The following is a 15,888-nucleotide window of genomic DNA, read 5'->3' on the forward strand; positions in this document are numbered from 1 at the left end:
ACCAAGACCGCCTTCTTACCCCTCACTGTCGCTGTCATCCTTCCCCTGGGAAAGAGGCCTACTTACTTCCTGTGTGTCTGTCTTTTTATTGACTTTCTGTTCTGCCTTCTCATTGGTTGTAAACCCAACCACATGACTTTCTCGTCACTGCCTGTCTATACAGACCTCCAGGTCTCTATGGTTGATATTGAGATTAAAGGTATGTGTCTCCATGCTGGCTGTATCCTTTAACACACAGAGATCTGCCTGTCATGTGATCAGATTAAGGGCGTGTGCTACCACTGCCAGACTTCTGCTAAATGGCTTGCTATTAGCTCTGACCCCCAGGCAACTTTATTTATTAACATACAAATAAAATCACATTTCAGCACAAATAAAATATCACCATAATATACTTTTAATACGCAAGTATATTTTACAAAACTGAATATCTGTGGGAAGTTTAAACACATTTTAGAGTATCAAAATGATAGACAGGGGTATAGTTAAATGTAATTGAACTATGAGATATTTTCAAAAGGAAAATTAGAAAAGTCTACATTTGGAAATTAAGAAATATGCTATTGAATAAATGATTAATCTGTCAAAAAAAGTCACAATAGATATTAGAAACTATTGTACTTTGAACTAAATGGTGATGAGAATTCTGTACATCAAATCTGTGCTTTAGGGCTGGGGAGACTGTTTATCAGTTAAAAGTGCTTACTGCTCTGGCAGAGGACCCGGGCTTGGTTCCCAGAACCCATACAAGCAGCTCACAGCTGTCTGTAACTCCAATTCCAGAGGATCTGGCACCCTCTTCTTGCCTCTGCAGGCACCTGCACATGGAGCACATAAACTCATGCAGGCATACACATGCATACATACACATAAATAAAAAAAAAATTTAAGTCTGTACTTAGAGGAAAAATAAACAAATCTAACAACAACAACAACAATAACAAAAGACTATACATCAACAGGCCGTACACCCAGATAGATAAATAAAACAGGTAAGACTCAAATGAAAAGCACCATAAATATGAGAACAGAATAAATAAAGTAGAAGATCAATAAACACACAGAACATTGATCAAAGAACCCAGGAGGTGGTTCTTTACATATAGTAGTAAGGATGATGTTCTCTTGACGCTTGCATCTTGAATGTTCCCAAAGGCCTGTGGTGCTGTTAGGAGGCACAGCCTAGTGGGAGGAAGTTATGTCACAAGGGGGTGTGGTCTTGAAGGGATACTTAGAGGCTGGCCCTTCCCTCCTCTTTGCTCTCTGGCCACAGTAAGGGACCGCTTTCCTCCAACCCAGGCTCTCAGCCATGATACTCTACAGATAGAGATCAGTGGAGCCAAGGCACCAGGGCCCTCTGAAACTGCAAGCAAAATGAAACATTTTCTCCTTTTCAAGTTGGCATCTCCCATGTTTGTCCCAACGACAGCTGACTAACGAAGTGGGAGACGAAAGCTTGATAAACATGTAAGGAACACATTAAGAAAGGCAGGTAGGAATAACCACAGATTCTATTACTATCAAAGAGATATTAGGGCAATTAATTTGTAAATTTTCATGATTTTGTGTGCATTTCTGAGAAACACAACACCAAAAATAATAAAAAATAGGATTAAAGGTATTGAAAAGTTCAATTTCTACTCTAAAACCTTCCTTCAAAGAAACTCCAGCCTCAGATGATTTTACTGGTGAATATTATTAAATTTTTTAAAAATCATTCCAGTAAAATGCAACTTCTTCTAAGGATTAAAAAAAAAAAGAGGTAAACTGTCCAGTTCTAGAAGACACCAGGACCATTCTTTTATCAAAACCTGATGAGGTTATGTCTAAACAAGAAAATTATGGTCACTTATCAGGCTAATATCAGATATAATTTTGGAATGGTTTTTAAAAACTATTTTGGAATGGTTTTTAAAAAGGCAAATTGAATCTAGTGACAAAGACACAAAGTGGAATCGTGCCTTGGCACCAATTTTTGCCTGTTCCATGAACACAGGGCTTTCTTAACTCTGAAAATTAATCAGTGCAATTCACTCCATTAACCACTAAGAGTCATGTGGTATAATTGTTTCAACTAACCACATAAAAAACGCTTCTCCCTAAAATTCACCATCAATCCATTATTTTGATAAAGCAAATAAGTAGATGTAAATTTAACAAAGGAGCAATAGATGGGAAATCCCTTACTCTGATTAAAAAAAAAAAAGGTCCCAAAAGAACCATACACACTCATAATATTATTAATTAACTTAGTTCTCTGATGATTTCATTCTTGTGTATGACGTATTCTGGCCCCTCTCTTCCCTACTCGTTCTTATTTCCCTCCAACTCCTATCAATATCCATTCCTTCCTAGCCATCTCTTTCTCAGATTCTTGACTTTTGGTTTGGTGTTTTGACCTATTTAGTTTAACTAATACCATCTGTGTGACCATTGTTCTAAAACTAGCCTTTGGAACCTGGTGGGGTGACCAGTCAGCACACAACTGACGGGGCAGGAACACCCCCTTGTCCTAAGTCTGTCCACAGGAAGTAGTTTAGCGGTGAGGAGTGTGGCCTCCTGAGTCCATTCCTCATTCTTGCCTGGTTGTTGATGGGCCCACTCTTGTGTAGACCCAGTGCAGGTGCTACGGTTGTTGAGAATTTGTGATCTCAATGACTGTGTATTGCCCAGAAGGTGACATTTCACAACTCTTCTCCCTATCTTCTAGACCTTACATTCTTTCTCTCCCATCTTCCAAATGTGCCCTGGGATTTAGAGGGAACAGTATAATTGTCTTCCTTACTGTTGAACTGTCATTCAGTCTCAGGAGCTTGTATATCCATGAACCTCTACATTCACGGCAATTCATTAGAAAAGAGGGGCTTCCCTGATTAAAGCCGAGAGTGTCTGTGGATATTAACGTATATACTTGGAAGGCAGCTCAATGCTATGTCAATTTAGCTAAACAGCAGATTTAAGTTCCAGTGAAGGGCCTATGACCTTTCCTGCAGGTTTACAGTACCACATATGTATTGTGTCCCATGGAGTGGACCCCTAATCCAATCAGAGAATGGCTGGTTATGCCCATGACAGTTGTGCCACTATCACATAAGAAGGCACATCTTGCCTGACAAGTTGGTATGGTACTTCAGAGGGATCATAGCTGGGTGAGAACTTTGATGCCTTGTTTTCCCCTGCCTAGCACCTTCTGGAACTATGATGGCTAGCAGGCAAGAAGGAAGCTTCCAGCTCAGTTCTATCTTGATTTCTCATTCAAGTTGCGTGGTGTCTTCGGCAATAGGGTCTCATCATCTAGCTCTGTAGGCAACCAAGAGGAATGCAGGCACAAGCATGCATTGTTTGGGAGCCCTCTAGGGCCTCCCTGACTAAAAACTCATAAGGAATACTTCCCACATCTGGCACTGTAAATCCTATAGCTTTTATGGCCACCATCACTATTTGTATTCAAATGTGAGTTGTCAGCTAATAAGTAAAAAAAAAAAAAAAAAGATAAATGAAGGTGTAAGTCTCCCAAAGAGAAAAGCCAACATTTACAAGTAATATACTGATACTACTGTATGAATAGAAAATAAAAGTGAAGCTACAGATGGATTATCAGAATGAATACATCATTTTAATCAAATACCTAGGAAGTAAGTCAGGTCTATATTTAAATCTCTCTGCAACAAATCACTCAAAATTACAAATACAAATAAAAAGGAACGAAAATAAACAGGGACATGCTCTGCTCGGACACCAGAAGACTGAACACTCTTAATAACTAATCTATATACTCAAAGCAATTCAGTTAAGAGGCAAACTGACCTTTTTGTGCACATACATATGTGCGCATGTCTGTAACTTGAGACACTGCTTTTTTTTTTTTTTTTTGGTTTTTCGAGACAGGGTTTCTCTGTGTAGCTTTGCGCCTTTTCCTGGAACTCACTTGGTAGCCCAGGCTGGCCTCGAACTCACAGAGATCCACCTGGCTCTGCCTCCCGAGTGCTGGGATTAAAGGCGTGAGCCACCACCGCCCGGCTGAGACACTGCTTTTAAAACAATGATGGTTTCTATTGCTGTGAAGAGACACCATGACCATGGCAACTCTTAGAAAGGAAAACATTGAATTGGGGTGGCTCACTTATAGTTCAGAAGTTTGGTCCATTATCATCATGGTGGGGCATGGCAGGTAAGCACAGTGCTGGAGAGTAGCTGTGAGTCCTGTATCTTGCAGGTAACAGGAAGTGTCTGAGAGAGTGGGCACTATCTTGAGCATATATGAGACCTCAAAGCCCGCCCTGACAGTGACACACTTCCTCTAACAAGGCCACACCTCCCAATAGTGCCACTCCCTTTGGGGGCCATTTTCTTTCAAACCACCACAGATGGTAAACAAATGAGTAGGAACGCATAACACAAATGATAACTAAGGTGGGCCTCAGTGAGTCTAGAAGCCATTGGTGTTTATTATGTGACAGTACCAAAAGCATACAAACAGACCAATAAAAACGGAGCGGTCACAAAACAAAGGACTTAGATGAGGGTCAGAAGACTAAAAATGCCTGAGTACTTGTGCATGATGGTTTTCCCCAAGACAGGGACCCCTCAAACCAGCTCACACAGATGAAATAAGTGTCGGGTAGGGCAGGCCATTGGAAATTTGTCCTCCAGGAAACTCTAATCTGCAGAAAGACTTGAAAGCCAACCCTCTCAATACACACACACATACACACCTCACCCCCTACATATGGCTTCCTAAATCTTTATGAGTAATGCTATTTGAATGTTTTTATTTATTTATCATTTATTTATTTAGTGGCGCTGGGGACTGAACTGAGAGCCTCATACATGCTCCTCAAAATACGCCCGATTCCAGTTCGTTGTTTTCACTAATCCGGAAGATGGAAAATGTGACAGCATTGTATTACAAGACTCTCTGAAGCCCCACTTAAATATTTCCGTCTTTCTTCCAAATCTCATTCCTTCTTCACAGTGTTACCTCGTCCCTTCTCATCTCAGTCTGACCACGTCAGATTTTTCATGCTAGGAAGCCATTTCCCCCTTTCCTCGCCTGCATCACTATTATCATCTTCGTTTAGCAAACGAAAGTGTGTTTTTGAGGACTTCCATTGAAAAGAGAGGGGAAATGGAGAGTATTTAAAACCATACATATCCCCTCTATTATAGCCTGCTCTTGATGGCTTGTGCTTTCCTAGCTTTCTCTTAGCAATATAAGCAGAAAATATAATAATTTTTCATTATGGAATGAACTCGAGGGTAGAGGGCTGGCATGGTGCTGAGCTCCCAAGTATCCTTGTCAGAGGTTCCTTATGACACCAGGCTCCAAGGAGCCAACATCTACACCCACTCAGTCAGTGAAAAGGTGCAAGCACAGGAAGATGTCACCGGGGCTGCTGAGGAGGGAGCAGCTGCCTGGGCAGTTATAGGGCTCATACTCGTGAGGACCCTGTCTTAGTTTAAAGCTTGCTGTCAGTATTTTGACATTCTTCATAATTTATGAGTAAGGGTCTCTGCATTTTCATTTTGCTGCAGGCTGTGTTAATGAGATAGCCAGCCCTGAGCCTAAGGAAGGGGTTTGCAGACTTTCTTGATTCTACAGCTTAAAACAAAACACGTGCACGTGCACGTGCACGCACACACCAGCCCCTTTTCTAATGCTCCTGAAACACTTTCTCTGGCTTCTCAGAAACCATTTCCTCTTTCAACTCTGCTGTCTCCAAGGCGTTGGCAGCTGAGGGTTCCGCGGGCCATGCTGTGGAATCTCTGAAGTTTGTTTCCTGTTCACTTACACCATTTTTGCAACACCCCGAAAAGAATTTCCTCCACCTGGCTCCAATGTCAGGCCGTGCCTTGGTGCTGTTTCTCCTTCCTGGTTCTCTAGGACATTGCACTTGACCTACTCTTCTCCAGCCCCATCTTGCACCCCCAGGCAGCTTTCCGATCACATAGAGCCTTCTCTGTTTTGGGATAGATGGCGTGCTTCTTTCTGGCCTGTGATGTCTGTCATGTGCTTTTTTCTCCTGCCTGAACCACTCTTCTAGCATTACAGCACTCACTTTGGCTTTTATTCCATTCGATCAACCCAGATATTAACTTTGATATCAAGACTCCCCCAAAGAGGGCTCCAGTGGTTCCCCACCCACCCACCCACCCACCCATTCTTTCTCCTTAAGCATTCCTCTGTCTAGCAGACTGATACATATTGTGGTAGGCCATGTATCTGATTTGTTCTTCTCAATCACTATCCCAAATGAGTCAGTTCTTGATTTGGAATACAAATTAGCCCGTCTTTGTGCGTGGATCCCCCTGAGTACATGTGCCTCCCTCATCATAGTCTGAATGCATTATAACATGACTGAATCTAGCTTCCTTGGTGAGAACACGTCTGCCTTACTTATGGTGGTAACCTTGATGCTGCTTATCGGACTCGACAAATATTTGCTAAATTCAAGGATGAGTAGGTGAATAAAGCTGTATGGACACGATCCTTCCGACTAAGGTTTTGGTTTGTTTGTTTGTTTTTTAACTTTGAATGTCTCCTTATCTCCTTTCTCAACCCATTACTTAACACATACTAGGCTCTCCACGTTTGTTTGGGAAATCAATATCTGAAATGCGGTCACTGAGTATTCCCTTGGGACCTGACCCCATGCCCTGTGCTTGGAAAAGCATCCCATCCCTGTAAGTACAGTCTTGGCTTGAGGCTGCATTCCTCCAGGGCTGACAGCTTTTGCATCTTAGCTGAGACTCCCTCAGGTCCAAGAGGATGCGTTTCCCTCCATGCTATCCTAAACCTAATATTGGTGCCTAGAGAGTAACGAAAACCAACGCTAAATGTATAAAATTGTAACTGTCTGTGCCCAGTGGAGAGAATTAGAATAAGCATTAGAGAAAGGTGGAGCCATGGGAGAACATTGGGGACCCTTGGAAATTCTGTTTTCATTGCTTCTGTGGATAGTCAGGGCTGGTTCTTTAACATGAATCTTTAAGCGAGACCCTTCCTCTATTCGCTCCCAACCTCTCCCCACAATCTCCCTCTATTTTCTACTTCCCATTGTGCAGCTTCGCCCTTGGGACCATGGGGGCGGGGTCAGGTATCTCCCTTCTCAGTAGTTTCCTGCCTCCCTATCTTGTGGTGAGCATTTTCCTTCTCTGGTCAGCTCCAGCTTCTGTCTGAAGCTCCCTTCTTCTAAGAAAGCAAGAAGTTGGGGTTTCTCTCATTCCCACGTCCAGCTCTGTTTCTTTGTATGACATCCCCAAGGGACTCCTCTCTGCCAGAGTACTGAGTAGATCATAGGAACCAATAGACTCTGGGTATGGAGGATTGACAGGAGGGCTCCGGGGAGACCGAATGCTAAGCTGTAGTGCTTACTGTACTCTGCTGGTGTTCTAGGAAGACTCAGAAATCAATGTGCATCCCATAAACATAAGGAAAAGTGTGGTCCTAGCCAGGCTGGGGCTCTTTAGAAACGGTGCGGGGTGGGGAGGGGTGTTTTGAGAGAGGCAGCTCGCTCCATATTGTTAGAAATGCTCACCCCAAGGCTGCAGGTACCACTGATGTGGGGGAGATGCCGAATCCCTTAGGAGGCTAGCTACTAGCTACAGAGAGCTTGCTATGGTTTCTCTTCACTTTTAAGCTTCTGCAATTTCATTATAGGGTTCTAACCCTGTAATACAGTTTAAATTTCAAAATACTGTACTTAATTAGATGTTTCTCTAAACTCCTTCTGAAGTAAACGAGCTTCATACAGTGGTAATTAGTTTATTGGTAGAAACAATGACAAAGTCTGAAGCATGCATATTTTTGTGACTGTGGCAAGAACACAAGAAAGCCTGACTTACTATTATTCCTTCGCTGTTTTCCATAACTGAGATCTTTCGGTATCCCTGTGAGGTTGTAACAATAACTTAACCTGGTTAATAAATAATGTGGAAATAAAGAACAACTTAATAATACGGAATATGCTACAAATACTGGAGCCAGATTAATCAGTCTTTGGACAAATGAGCATGAGTTTCTTATTAATTGACATTCTTACAACTGGAATGAGCCCAGAAGGCAAGACTGTATTTAAGGAAGCAATCATAGTCTTTTGTAAGTCACAATTGGTTCTCTGGCGCAGCTGCTTGGGTCAGGTCACTTGGTAGCTGGGACACTTGGTAGACCTGACTATGTACTGCAATGTGTGGGGTACACTCAAGGAGCTGCGGCTTCTCTAATCTGTCCGCTGCAATAACCAAAGCATGATAGGAGTGATGCAACCACACAGGATCTTATGCTCTGAAAAGTATAGACAGAGGTAGGCAGGCAGCTGGAAGATAGGGCAACTATAGGCAGACAGAAAACATGAACCTGGCATTCTTTTAACTTCTGATCTGCCATATTAGTGTCTGCTTTGGCTCTCCAAGTCCACAGCAGGTGCTCTTTCTCAGGTCTCGAACTGAATTCTGGACAGGAAGAAGGAAGTGACCTAGAGGAAAGGGTAGTATCCATTGCAAGTAAAAGAACATTCTGAGAAACTGTAGCTAGCAATAAACTCATGTCTCATTGGCCAGAATTGTGTCATATGTCCAGTTCTTGTTAAGAAAGAGCAGAAATACAATGATTTAACTGTATCTAAATGTATCTAACTAAAACAACAGCCAGGCTTATTAATTCTCCAAACCAGACTTAAGTTTTGTTGTTAAGCAGGAGGGCAGACAGGTGTTGGCCAGGCAACTGGCAATGTCTGCCACACTTGTCTGTCTCTGGCTTTGGTGAGGTAGGCTTTACTCTCTGTTTCTTGACTTGAAGACCTCCAGTGTGGACTCTAAGCTATGGAGGATGTCTCCATTCGAAGGACTTTATGAGGGCCTTATACTGCTGCCCTTTTCTTTATTGATATCCCCAAGATACAATTTGAAACATCTCTGGTTTCAGGCTGGGAGCCATCACTGGCCTCCTGAGACTGCTTGAGGACCATCACATTTACACTAGCATGTCTCTTGTGCTGGAAGAAAAGATTTAGTACCCTCTGTTATGTTGTGACTTCTCTCTCAAATTGCGCCCCCCACCCCCCCAAGGTGGAACCTAAGTCACTTCCTCCTGGACACATTGTTCTTGCTGTCTGTTAATGCTCAACAGACAGCACAGCAATCCTGCTCAGAACAAAACAACACCTTGAGATTGGTTACAGGCCAACGGGAGGTCTTACCTTTAAATAAGAAGAGGTTTACGGCTCTCCTGACATATGTCAGGGAGTCCTGTCTGGCAGCACTCAGGAAGAACAACTAAGACCAGGACGCTCACACTTTAGAACTGTCAGAGACAAAGAACATCCAGTCTATCTATCCTCCTGCTGCAAAGGAAGACTCCTAAGGCTGGATCGAGAGTGTGTGAGCCTCCCTGATGGATGCTGTGTTCTGGCAGATCTCGGAGACACAGCTAGAGGGAAGGAGAATTGCAAAGCAGGGTGGAGAGGGCTTTCTCTGGCTTTTGACTGGGTCTGCATTACATGTATTATTTAAGCACCTGTGAGCATGGGGATGCTCCGATGCTATAGATAATTAAGGCAAAAGCTACAGAGTGGCATATGGTGTTGTGGCTACCAGATCTGATCCCCAATCTGCCATGCTTTGGTTAGTGACACTTATCTGTTCCTTAGTGTACTCACTCGAAAAGGAAAACCATGGCAACATACCTTATGTGCTTTTGGGAGGATGAGATGGAGTTGATATGCAGAACAGGATCCATAGACAGTGGGTAGAGATGCTGGCTCTTGTAGGGCTAGTTAGCCACTACTCCAAGCAGGCTCAGGGGCCTTGAATCTTGCAAAGTTGGCCAGTGTGCATCGCGAAGAAGCATGCCAAAGAGCCAGTGGGAATATTATGGTTTAGTCTGGGTGGCTGATTCTTGTTCTTCTCATATCACAAAATGATGGATTAGTCTGCCAACAAGTCAGTGTGACATGAAATACGTGAATTGTGATAAGAGGTACTCTTCTGGTTCACTTCTATGAAAAGATGGTCTTTTTTGTTTGTATTTCCACCCTGAGTAGGACTGACTACTTTGGTTTATCTTTTTAAAAATATGATAAGCTGCAACCCCCCCATCTTTGTAGCAGCTTACGAGAAACAATAACACTAAAGATGTATATGCATAGAATTATCATGCAAATCAACTTCTGTTTTTAACATTAACAGACTCTTTAAATTTGGCAATACTTTAATTCTCTAAAAAGTGTTATGGTAGTTGACCGCGTTTTGAAATTGTCTTTGTCTTGTTTGATACTTGAAAGGCATGAAAAATTTCCCTCCACTTCCTCACCCTCTCCCAGGGGTCATTTCCCCTCTCTTTTCTTTGCCCTGCTTGCCCTCTGACCTCGCCTAGCTCTGCTGTTTCCACGGACTTCTGAATCTAATTAATGTCTTAGTGGCTATATAAATGAATTATGTAGCCAGGAGGATGTTGGAAACTTTGAAGAAAGTGCATTCCTTAGGGAAAACCTGGTTTTGTTAAAAAAAAAAAAAAAAAATGGAATGCACATTTCCAGGTGGTAGGGTATGAGTACAGTGTAAAACCTCAATCATACACTCACACTCAATAAATATTGGTTGCCTGACAACAGACAAAAACCTTAGAAGCTTCGAATTTGACATCTGTGCGATTCTCAGCCATTATGGAAGGTGGCTGAGGGGACAGATTTTCCATATACGCCGCCATCCCAAACTGGCTTCAGCCACCTGACTGGGACATTGGTTTCCCCTCCCCCTTCCCAGTCATTTACAACTGTTTGCAGGGAGCATGTTCTCAGAGGAACTCTGAAATGCCCCTGGCTGCCCATGGCCCAGAATGTTCTGCAAAGCTCCGGACAGCAGGAAAGTGAGGAGGAGGGGCCGTAGTGAAGTTCTTAACCAGAGGATACTGTCAGGGAGCCCAAGGCAGAGATGGTCCCTATGCCCCAGGTTTCCATGGAAACATAGGAGGAGTGATGACAGCCAGCACAGCCGCACCATCTGCTCAGGACCTGGAGAATGAGGGGGAAAAAAAATAGAGAAGTACCTTGGATCCCAGGCTAGAGCCACTCTGAGCTACCTGTGAAGGGAGAAGGAAAGGTCTGAGCACACTGAAGCTCCTGGGTTGATTTAAAAATCTATGCTGTCCTGGGGCTTGACATATTAACATCTAATTTGCAAGCAAAAAGCCTGCAGGGTTTATTGGCAAACCCTAGACACCCTGGAAGCCTCTGGAAGGAGAAGCTAAATGAGTGAGGTATCTGCAGCTTCCCTGGAACAGGGAAGAATGGTGTTGTGAGAAATGATGGTGAGGAGAGGGAAGAAGGGCTGGGAGAGCTTGAGGAGGCTCCCGTTATCTTCCAGGAAGGCCATCCACAGAGCTCTTTTCTAGGGGAATGGCAGGATGATGATGATGATGATGATGATGATGATGATGATGATGATAGAGAGAGAGACAGAGAGAGACAGAGACAGAGACAGATTGAGATTCTATTGGTTCCCCAAAGCCATTTCTGGGTTCCAGCCATGTCTTGAGAATAAGTCAGGAATTGATCAAGTGAAGCCAAGTTTCTCTTGGTCCTCAAGCAAGGAAAGCTCAGAGAGATGCCATAGATTTGCTTCTAGGTGTATATGAGAGGCTTCCAGTTCCAGGAGAGCAGAATGAAGACGAAGTCTGCCAAGTGCAACGTGTGTGTACTGTGTTGAGCACGATATGTTTCTTACTCGCCATACTTTGTGGATTTAGCACAAACCAGCCAACCAACAGGCCAGCCTTCCAGGGAAACCAGGTACCACCCTCATGTAGCTGCTTACTCAGGGGCCTTCTCAGTAGGACAAGTTGCTTCTCCCTCCCTCCAATCTTCAGGACATACAAAAACTATGGCAGTTTCATTTATTATTATTATTATTACTATTATTAAATTTAGGCAGTCTCTTGTTCCTTTATAAAACAACAAAAACCAAACAAAACCCAAACTAATAAAAGCCCTCAAACCCCCAAACGAAACAGAAACTCACCAAAACCCCAAACCAAATGCAACAGCAACTCAACAAACCCAAACCCCTTGACTTTTAGTTCTGGCACCCCGATTCTAGAGCCTGCGTGCCAGCACCTCACCGTCTTTTCTCTCCCTCCCCTTCCCTCTGTTCCTACCTTCTTTTCTTTGTCCTAAGGTTTACATTCTGACCAGTCTCAGTGCTTGATTCGGGTCAGACACCCAATGGCTGTCTAATGGGAACAGCTCCATAAAATATAAAGTAGTAAGTTCTTCCAATAAAGAGTCTCATTAGCTCGTCTACATTTTACTAGGGAAAACTACTCCTTTTCAATTTATTTCTATCACAGCTTAGGCAAAAACAGTATCTACAACAACATTTTGGGTTTCTTCCAAAGCCCCCATTCTCCAAGTGGGCTCTATTCACCGAAACATCCACTGGAAATAAAATACTAACGCATCTGCCCTCTAGTTAAAGTCCCCAAACAGAAAATACATCATTAGTGAAAAAAAAAATTAAAAAGTACCCACAGTGTAAGTACTTTAGGCTCAAGTACACTTAAATGTAAACATGGGGCCCCAGAGTTGAAATTCAAATATACCTCTGTCTGTTTCTACATAGCTTTTTTGGAGAGACCTTTTACGAATAAACCTCCCTCCCGGCTCTAAACCCCCTACTCTCTTGCCTTTTCTGGGACCTATTTATCTTCAGCCACTCCGAGGAGGCTTGAATCTGTATCCTAGCCTTGAGCACGGCATGGGACCCGCAGTAAACATGGTTCTGTTTGTTCTTCAGCAGCCTCTTTTGTATAAACAGATGTGGTGGGAAGGGAAGGGAAGCCAGATCCCTGTGAGGGGCGGAGGTCTCCTTTCTGGAGAAGACTCCCAGCTGCAGCCAGGAGCTGGAGGCACAGGACACATTTCTTGTTCAGGCCTTGGAACTTGCAGTTTTTCCAGACAGGGGCTGTTCCTCTCTCTCTCTCTCCTCCACCCTCCATTCCCAGCCTTTGTTCCTGGGAAGGCTGTCTCCATGTGATGTCTACAGCTCACTTTTGCCAGAGCAAACATTTCCAAGGGGGCTTATGCTAAGTAGGTATCTGTAAGGCAGATTTCCCCTCCTTCTTTCCAAATACACTGTAGACTAAGATTTTGGACTACAGCCCTTCACACCTGTACTTTTTCCTATTATTCATATTCTCTTTGTTCTTTTGTAGTCTTCGACGGGGGGGGGGGGGGTGTAAAAGGAGGGAAGTTGTTGGCTTGTAAAATAACAGTTCTGTTTCTACCACTGATTTGATGCAGACTCTGGCCTTCATTGAGCGATTGATATTTTCACATTAGTTATGGGTGTTAATAAAGGAAGAACAATTCCAAAGCTGGAGGAAGAAAAGGATGGGGACCGGGAGCTTTGTGGTCCAGTTTCAGACAGGAAAGAACTCGAATTGGCCTTTTGACTCTCAACCTGCGACCAGAACTTTGTTAATTCTCCGTCAGGTGTGGGTGAAGTCAAAAAGGGGGTGCTCCTAGGTTGACTTCTATCCAAGGGGCTAAATTTTTGGCGGCCCCACACGGTGGCTCTTCTTGTCTAGAAAAGGAACAAAGGGCAACACACTGGAAAGGCCTCCCTTAGGCACGAGGGGCTTGGTGTTAGCAGTGGGCTTTACTTGGTGCTGCACTCTCCAGGAATTCTGGGGAATCCGGAACCCAGACACTGTAGCCAAGACCATGGGAGAGCCCCCCCGGCTCCCCCCATGGGTTCCTCGTTTTAGAGCAGAAACGCAGAGATGACTATATATCTGCTCTACATCTACAGTCTCCACTCTCAACGTGTATGTAATAATGAGCGAGGGGGGAACATTCTTTCAAACCAAGGGAGTAATAATAGCAAGGGTTTGATTTTTTTTTTTTTTTTTTTTTTTACAAGCCACAGTGGTACTTTATCATCCTTCCAGCTGACAATCTGCCACTCTGCAGACAAGAGAGGCGGCGGGAAGTTTGTAGTGGAAACCCAGAGGCCTTTCCAGTATGAAATAAAAAGAAAGGAGGCTGGTTTCCAGGGACCGGCCAGCTGAGGGGTAGTGGGACCTTCCCCCCCCCAACCCCCGAGGCTAAACTGCAGCTGAGTGCAGGTCTTCTTGGAAGAAGCTTCCTTCCCGCTTCCTCTTTTATTTCACTTAAGTTACTGGCTCCAGATATTTGAAACGATTTGTTTTCGGCGCTGCCGTGGGCTGCACAGTTAACTCTCACCTCGCCTGGGGCGGCCAGGGCATTTCCTTCTCAGCACCCCCCCCCCCCCTAGGTCTGCAAACCTGCCCACCACTCGCGGCAGCGCCCCGCCGGTTCCGCTGAATTCGCGGAGGCCGAGGAAGTCCTCGCCGGACACGGGGGCGAGGGCGAGAGGTAAGGGGCTGCGGCAGGCCGGCCCCGGCTCAGCAGAGCATCCCTCTGCACTCTGCGCCTCCGCCTCCTCGCCCTTCCCTCCCGCTCGCAGGACGTCCCCTGCAACCCTTTGGGGCTGCCGAAGGGGTCAGGAGAGATGGAGGGGCGCGGGTGAGGGCGAGCCGGAGGCCGGGGGGCAGGGCCAGAGTGAGGGCGCGGGACCCCGAGGAGCCGCACGGGGAGCGCGGGGAGCGCAGGAGCGCGCGGGGCGGGCGCGGCGCGGGGCTCACGGACGCGCGCGCGGCCGCGCGCCTCGGCCTCGCCCGCGCACACGCGCCTCCCGGAGGAGAAAGAGGCGGGCGGGCGCAGAGCACCGCGCCGGCGGCTGCAGCGGGCCGGGCCGCCGGGAGGGAGGGGCGGAGGGGCGGAGGGGCGGGCGCAGGCCGGGAGGGGGCGGCGGCGCGTCGAGCTCACGGCTCTCAAGCGAGTGTGCCTGCGCGCGAGCCGGCGAGCGGGTGAGTGCGCCGGCCGCTGCCACACGCCGGGCCGGCCGGGAGTCGGGGGCCGCGAGGGTGCCGGGCGCTGCGAGCCGGGGAAGGGGTGGCGGGCGGGCTGGGCGGGCGGGCGTGCGGACGGCGGCGGCTCGGGCGCGGCCGGGATGCACCTTAGCGGGCGCCTTTCGTTGCAGCGCGCGGGCGGCCCGAGCCTCGGCGGCGGCGGCGGCGGCGGCGGCAGCGGCGGCGGCAGCGGCGGACACAGCAGCGGCTGCGGCGGCGGTGCTGACACCTCCCACCATGGACAGCTTCGACTTAGCCCTGCTCCAGGAATGGGACCTCGAGTCGCTGTGGTAAGTCCCAGGGCTGGCCGCTCCGAGAGCCACGGCGGCCCCGCGCGCCCTCACCTGGGCCGGGACGCCGGGTGCCCGGCCGCCGTGGGGGTGGGGTGGGTCGGGGGCGCCCGCCTCGCCGGCTCCTTCCAGCCTTGGCGGGCTGGATGCACGGCCGCCTTCCCGTCAATTTGCCGGTCTCCAGTCCTGTCCCCTCCCCTCGGTGCTGCCTGCGCCAGCTCAAGGGGGACGGTGGTCTGGGTGCCAGAGGAGGAGCGCAGCGGTGGAGGGAAAAAGAAGCGATTTTTAGAACGTGTCACTGATGCCGGGGAATCCATCCCTCATCCCGCAGCCCCTCTCAGCTCCCTTCCTTCGGATTGTGCTCCCTTCCAGCTCTCTGAGAACCTCAGGCTCACCCCATGACCTCCTAGAGTTGGTACCGCTGCGAAGTGCCTTGAGAGGATGCTCTCTAGCCTGCTCCCTGCATGCTCCCAGGCTTGGCGCCTGCATCCTCTGTCTGTCCTACCCACTCCCACTTGAGATAGAAAAGTGAACACCCGGGGCAGGAGGCCAGTGTGTCTCCGTGCCGGAATTCTAGAGGCCTTGGCCCAGGGAGACTCGTTTCCCGGAGGTTCATAATTCCTTTGCACCTTTTCTTCACACCTCCCCGTAGCTGAACTCCTCGCCACT

General features: G+C 46.7%; 1 protein-coding gene across 3 annotated transcripts in view; it reads left to right on the plus strand.

The window, feature by feature from the left end:
• Positions 1-15,077: 15,077 nt before the first annotated feature.
• Positions 15,078-15,888, plus strand: part of Aff3 (ALF transcription elongation factor 3) — a 480,672-nt gene continuing 479,861 nt past the window's right edge. For all 3 annotated transcript variants that reach the window (XM_052745091.1, XM_052745092.1, XM_052745093.1), the window contains exon 1: positions 15,078-15,219. In XM_052745091.1, coding sequence (XP_052601051.1) covers positions 15,167-15,219 — 53 coding nt within the window. In that variant the 5' untranslated portion in view covers positions 15,078-15,166. The remainder of the gene's footprint in view (positions 15,220-15,888) is intronic.

Source organism: Peromyscus californicus, unplaced genomic scaffold, assembly GCF_007827085.1.
Source record: "Peromyscus californicus insignis strain IS unplaced genomic scaffold, ASM782708v3 Scaffold_19__1_contigs__length_69161282, whole genome shotgun sequence".
In the NCBI taxonomy this organism is placed as follows: Eukaryota; Metazoa; Chordata; class Mammalia; order Rodentia; family Cricetidae; genus Peromyscus; species Peromyscus californicus.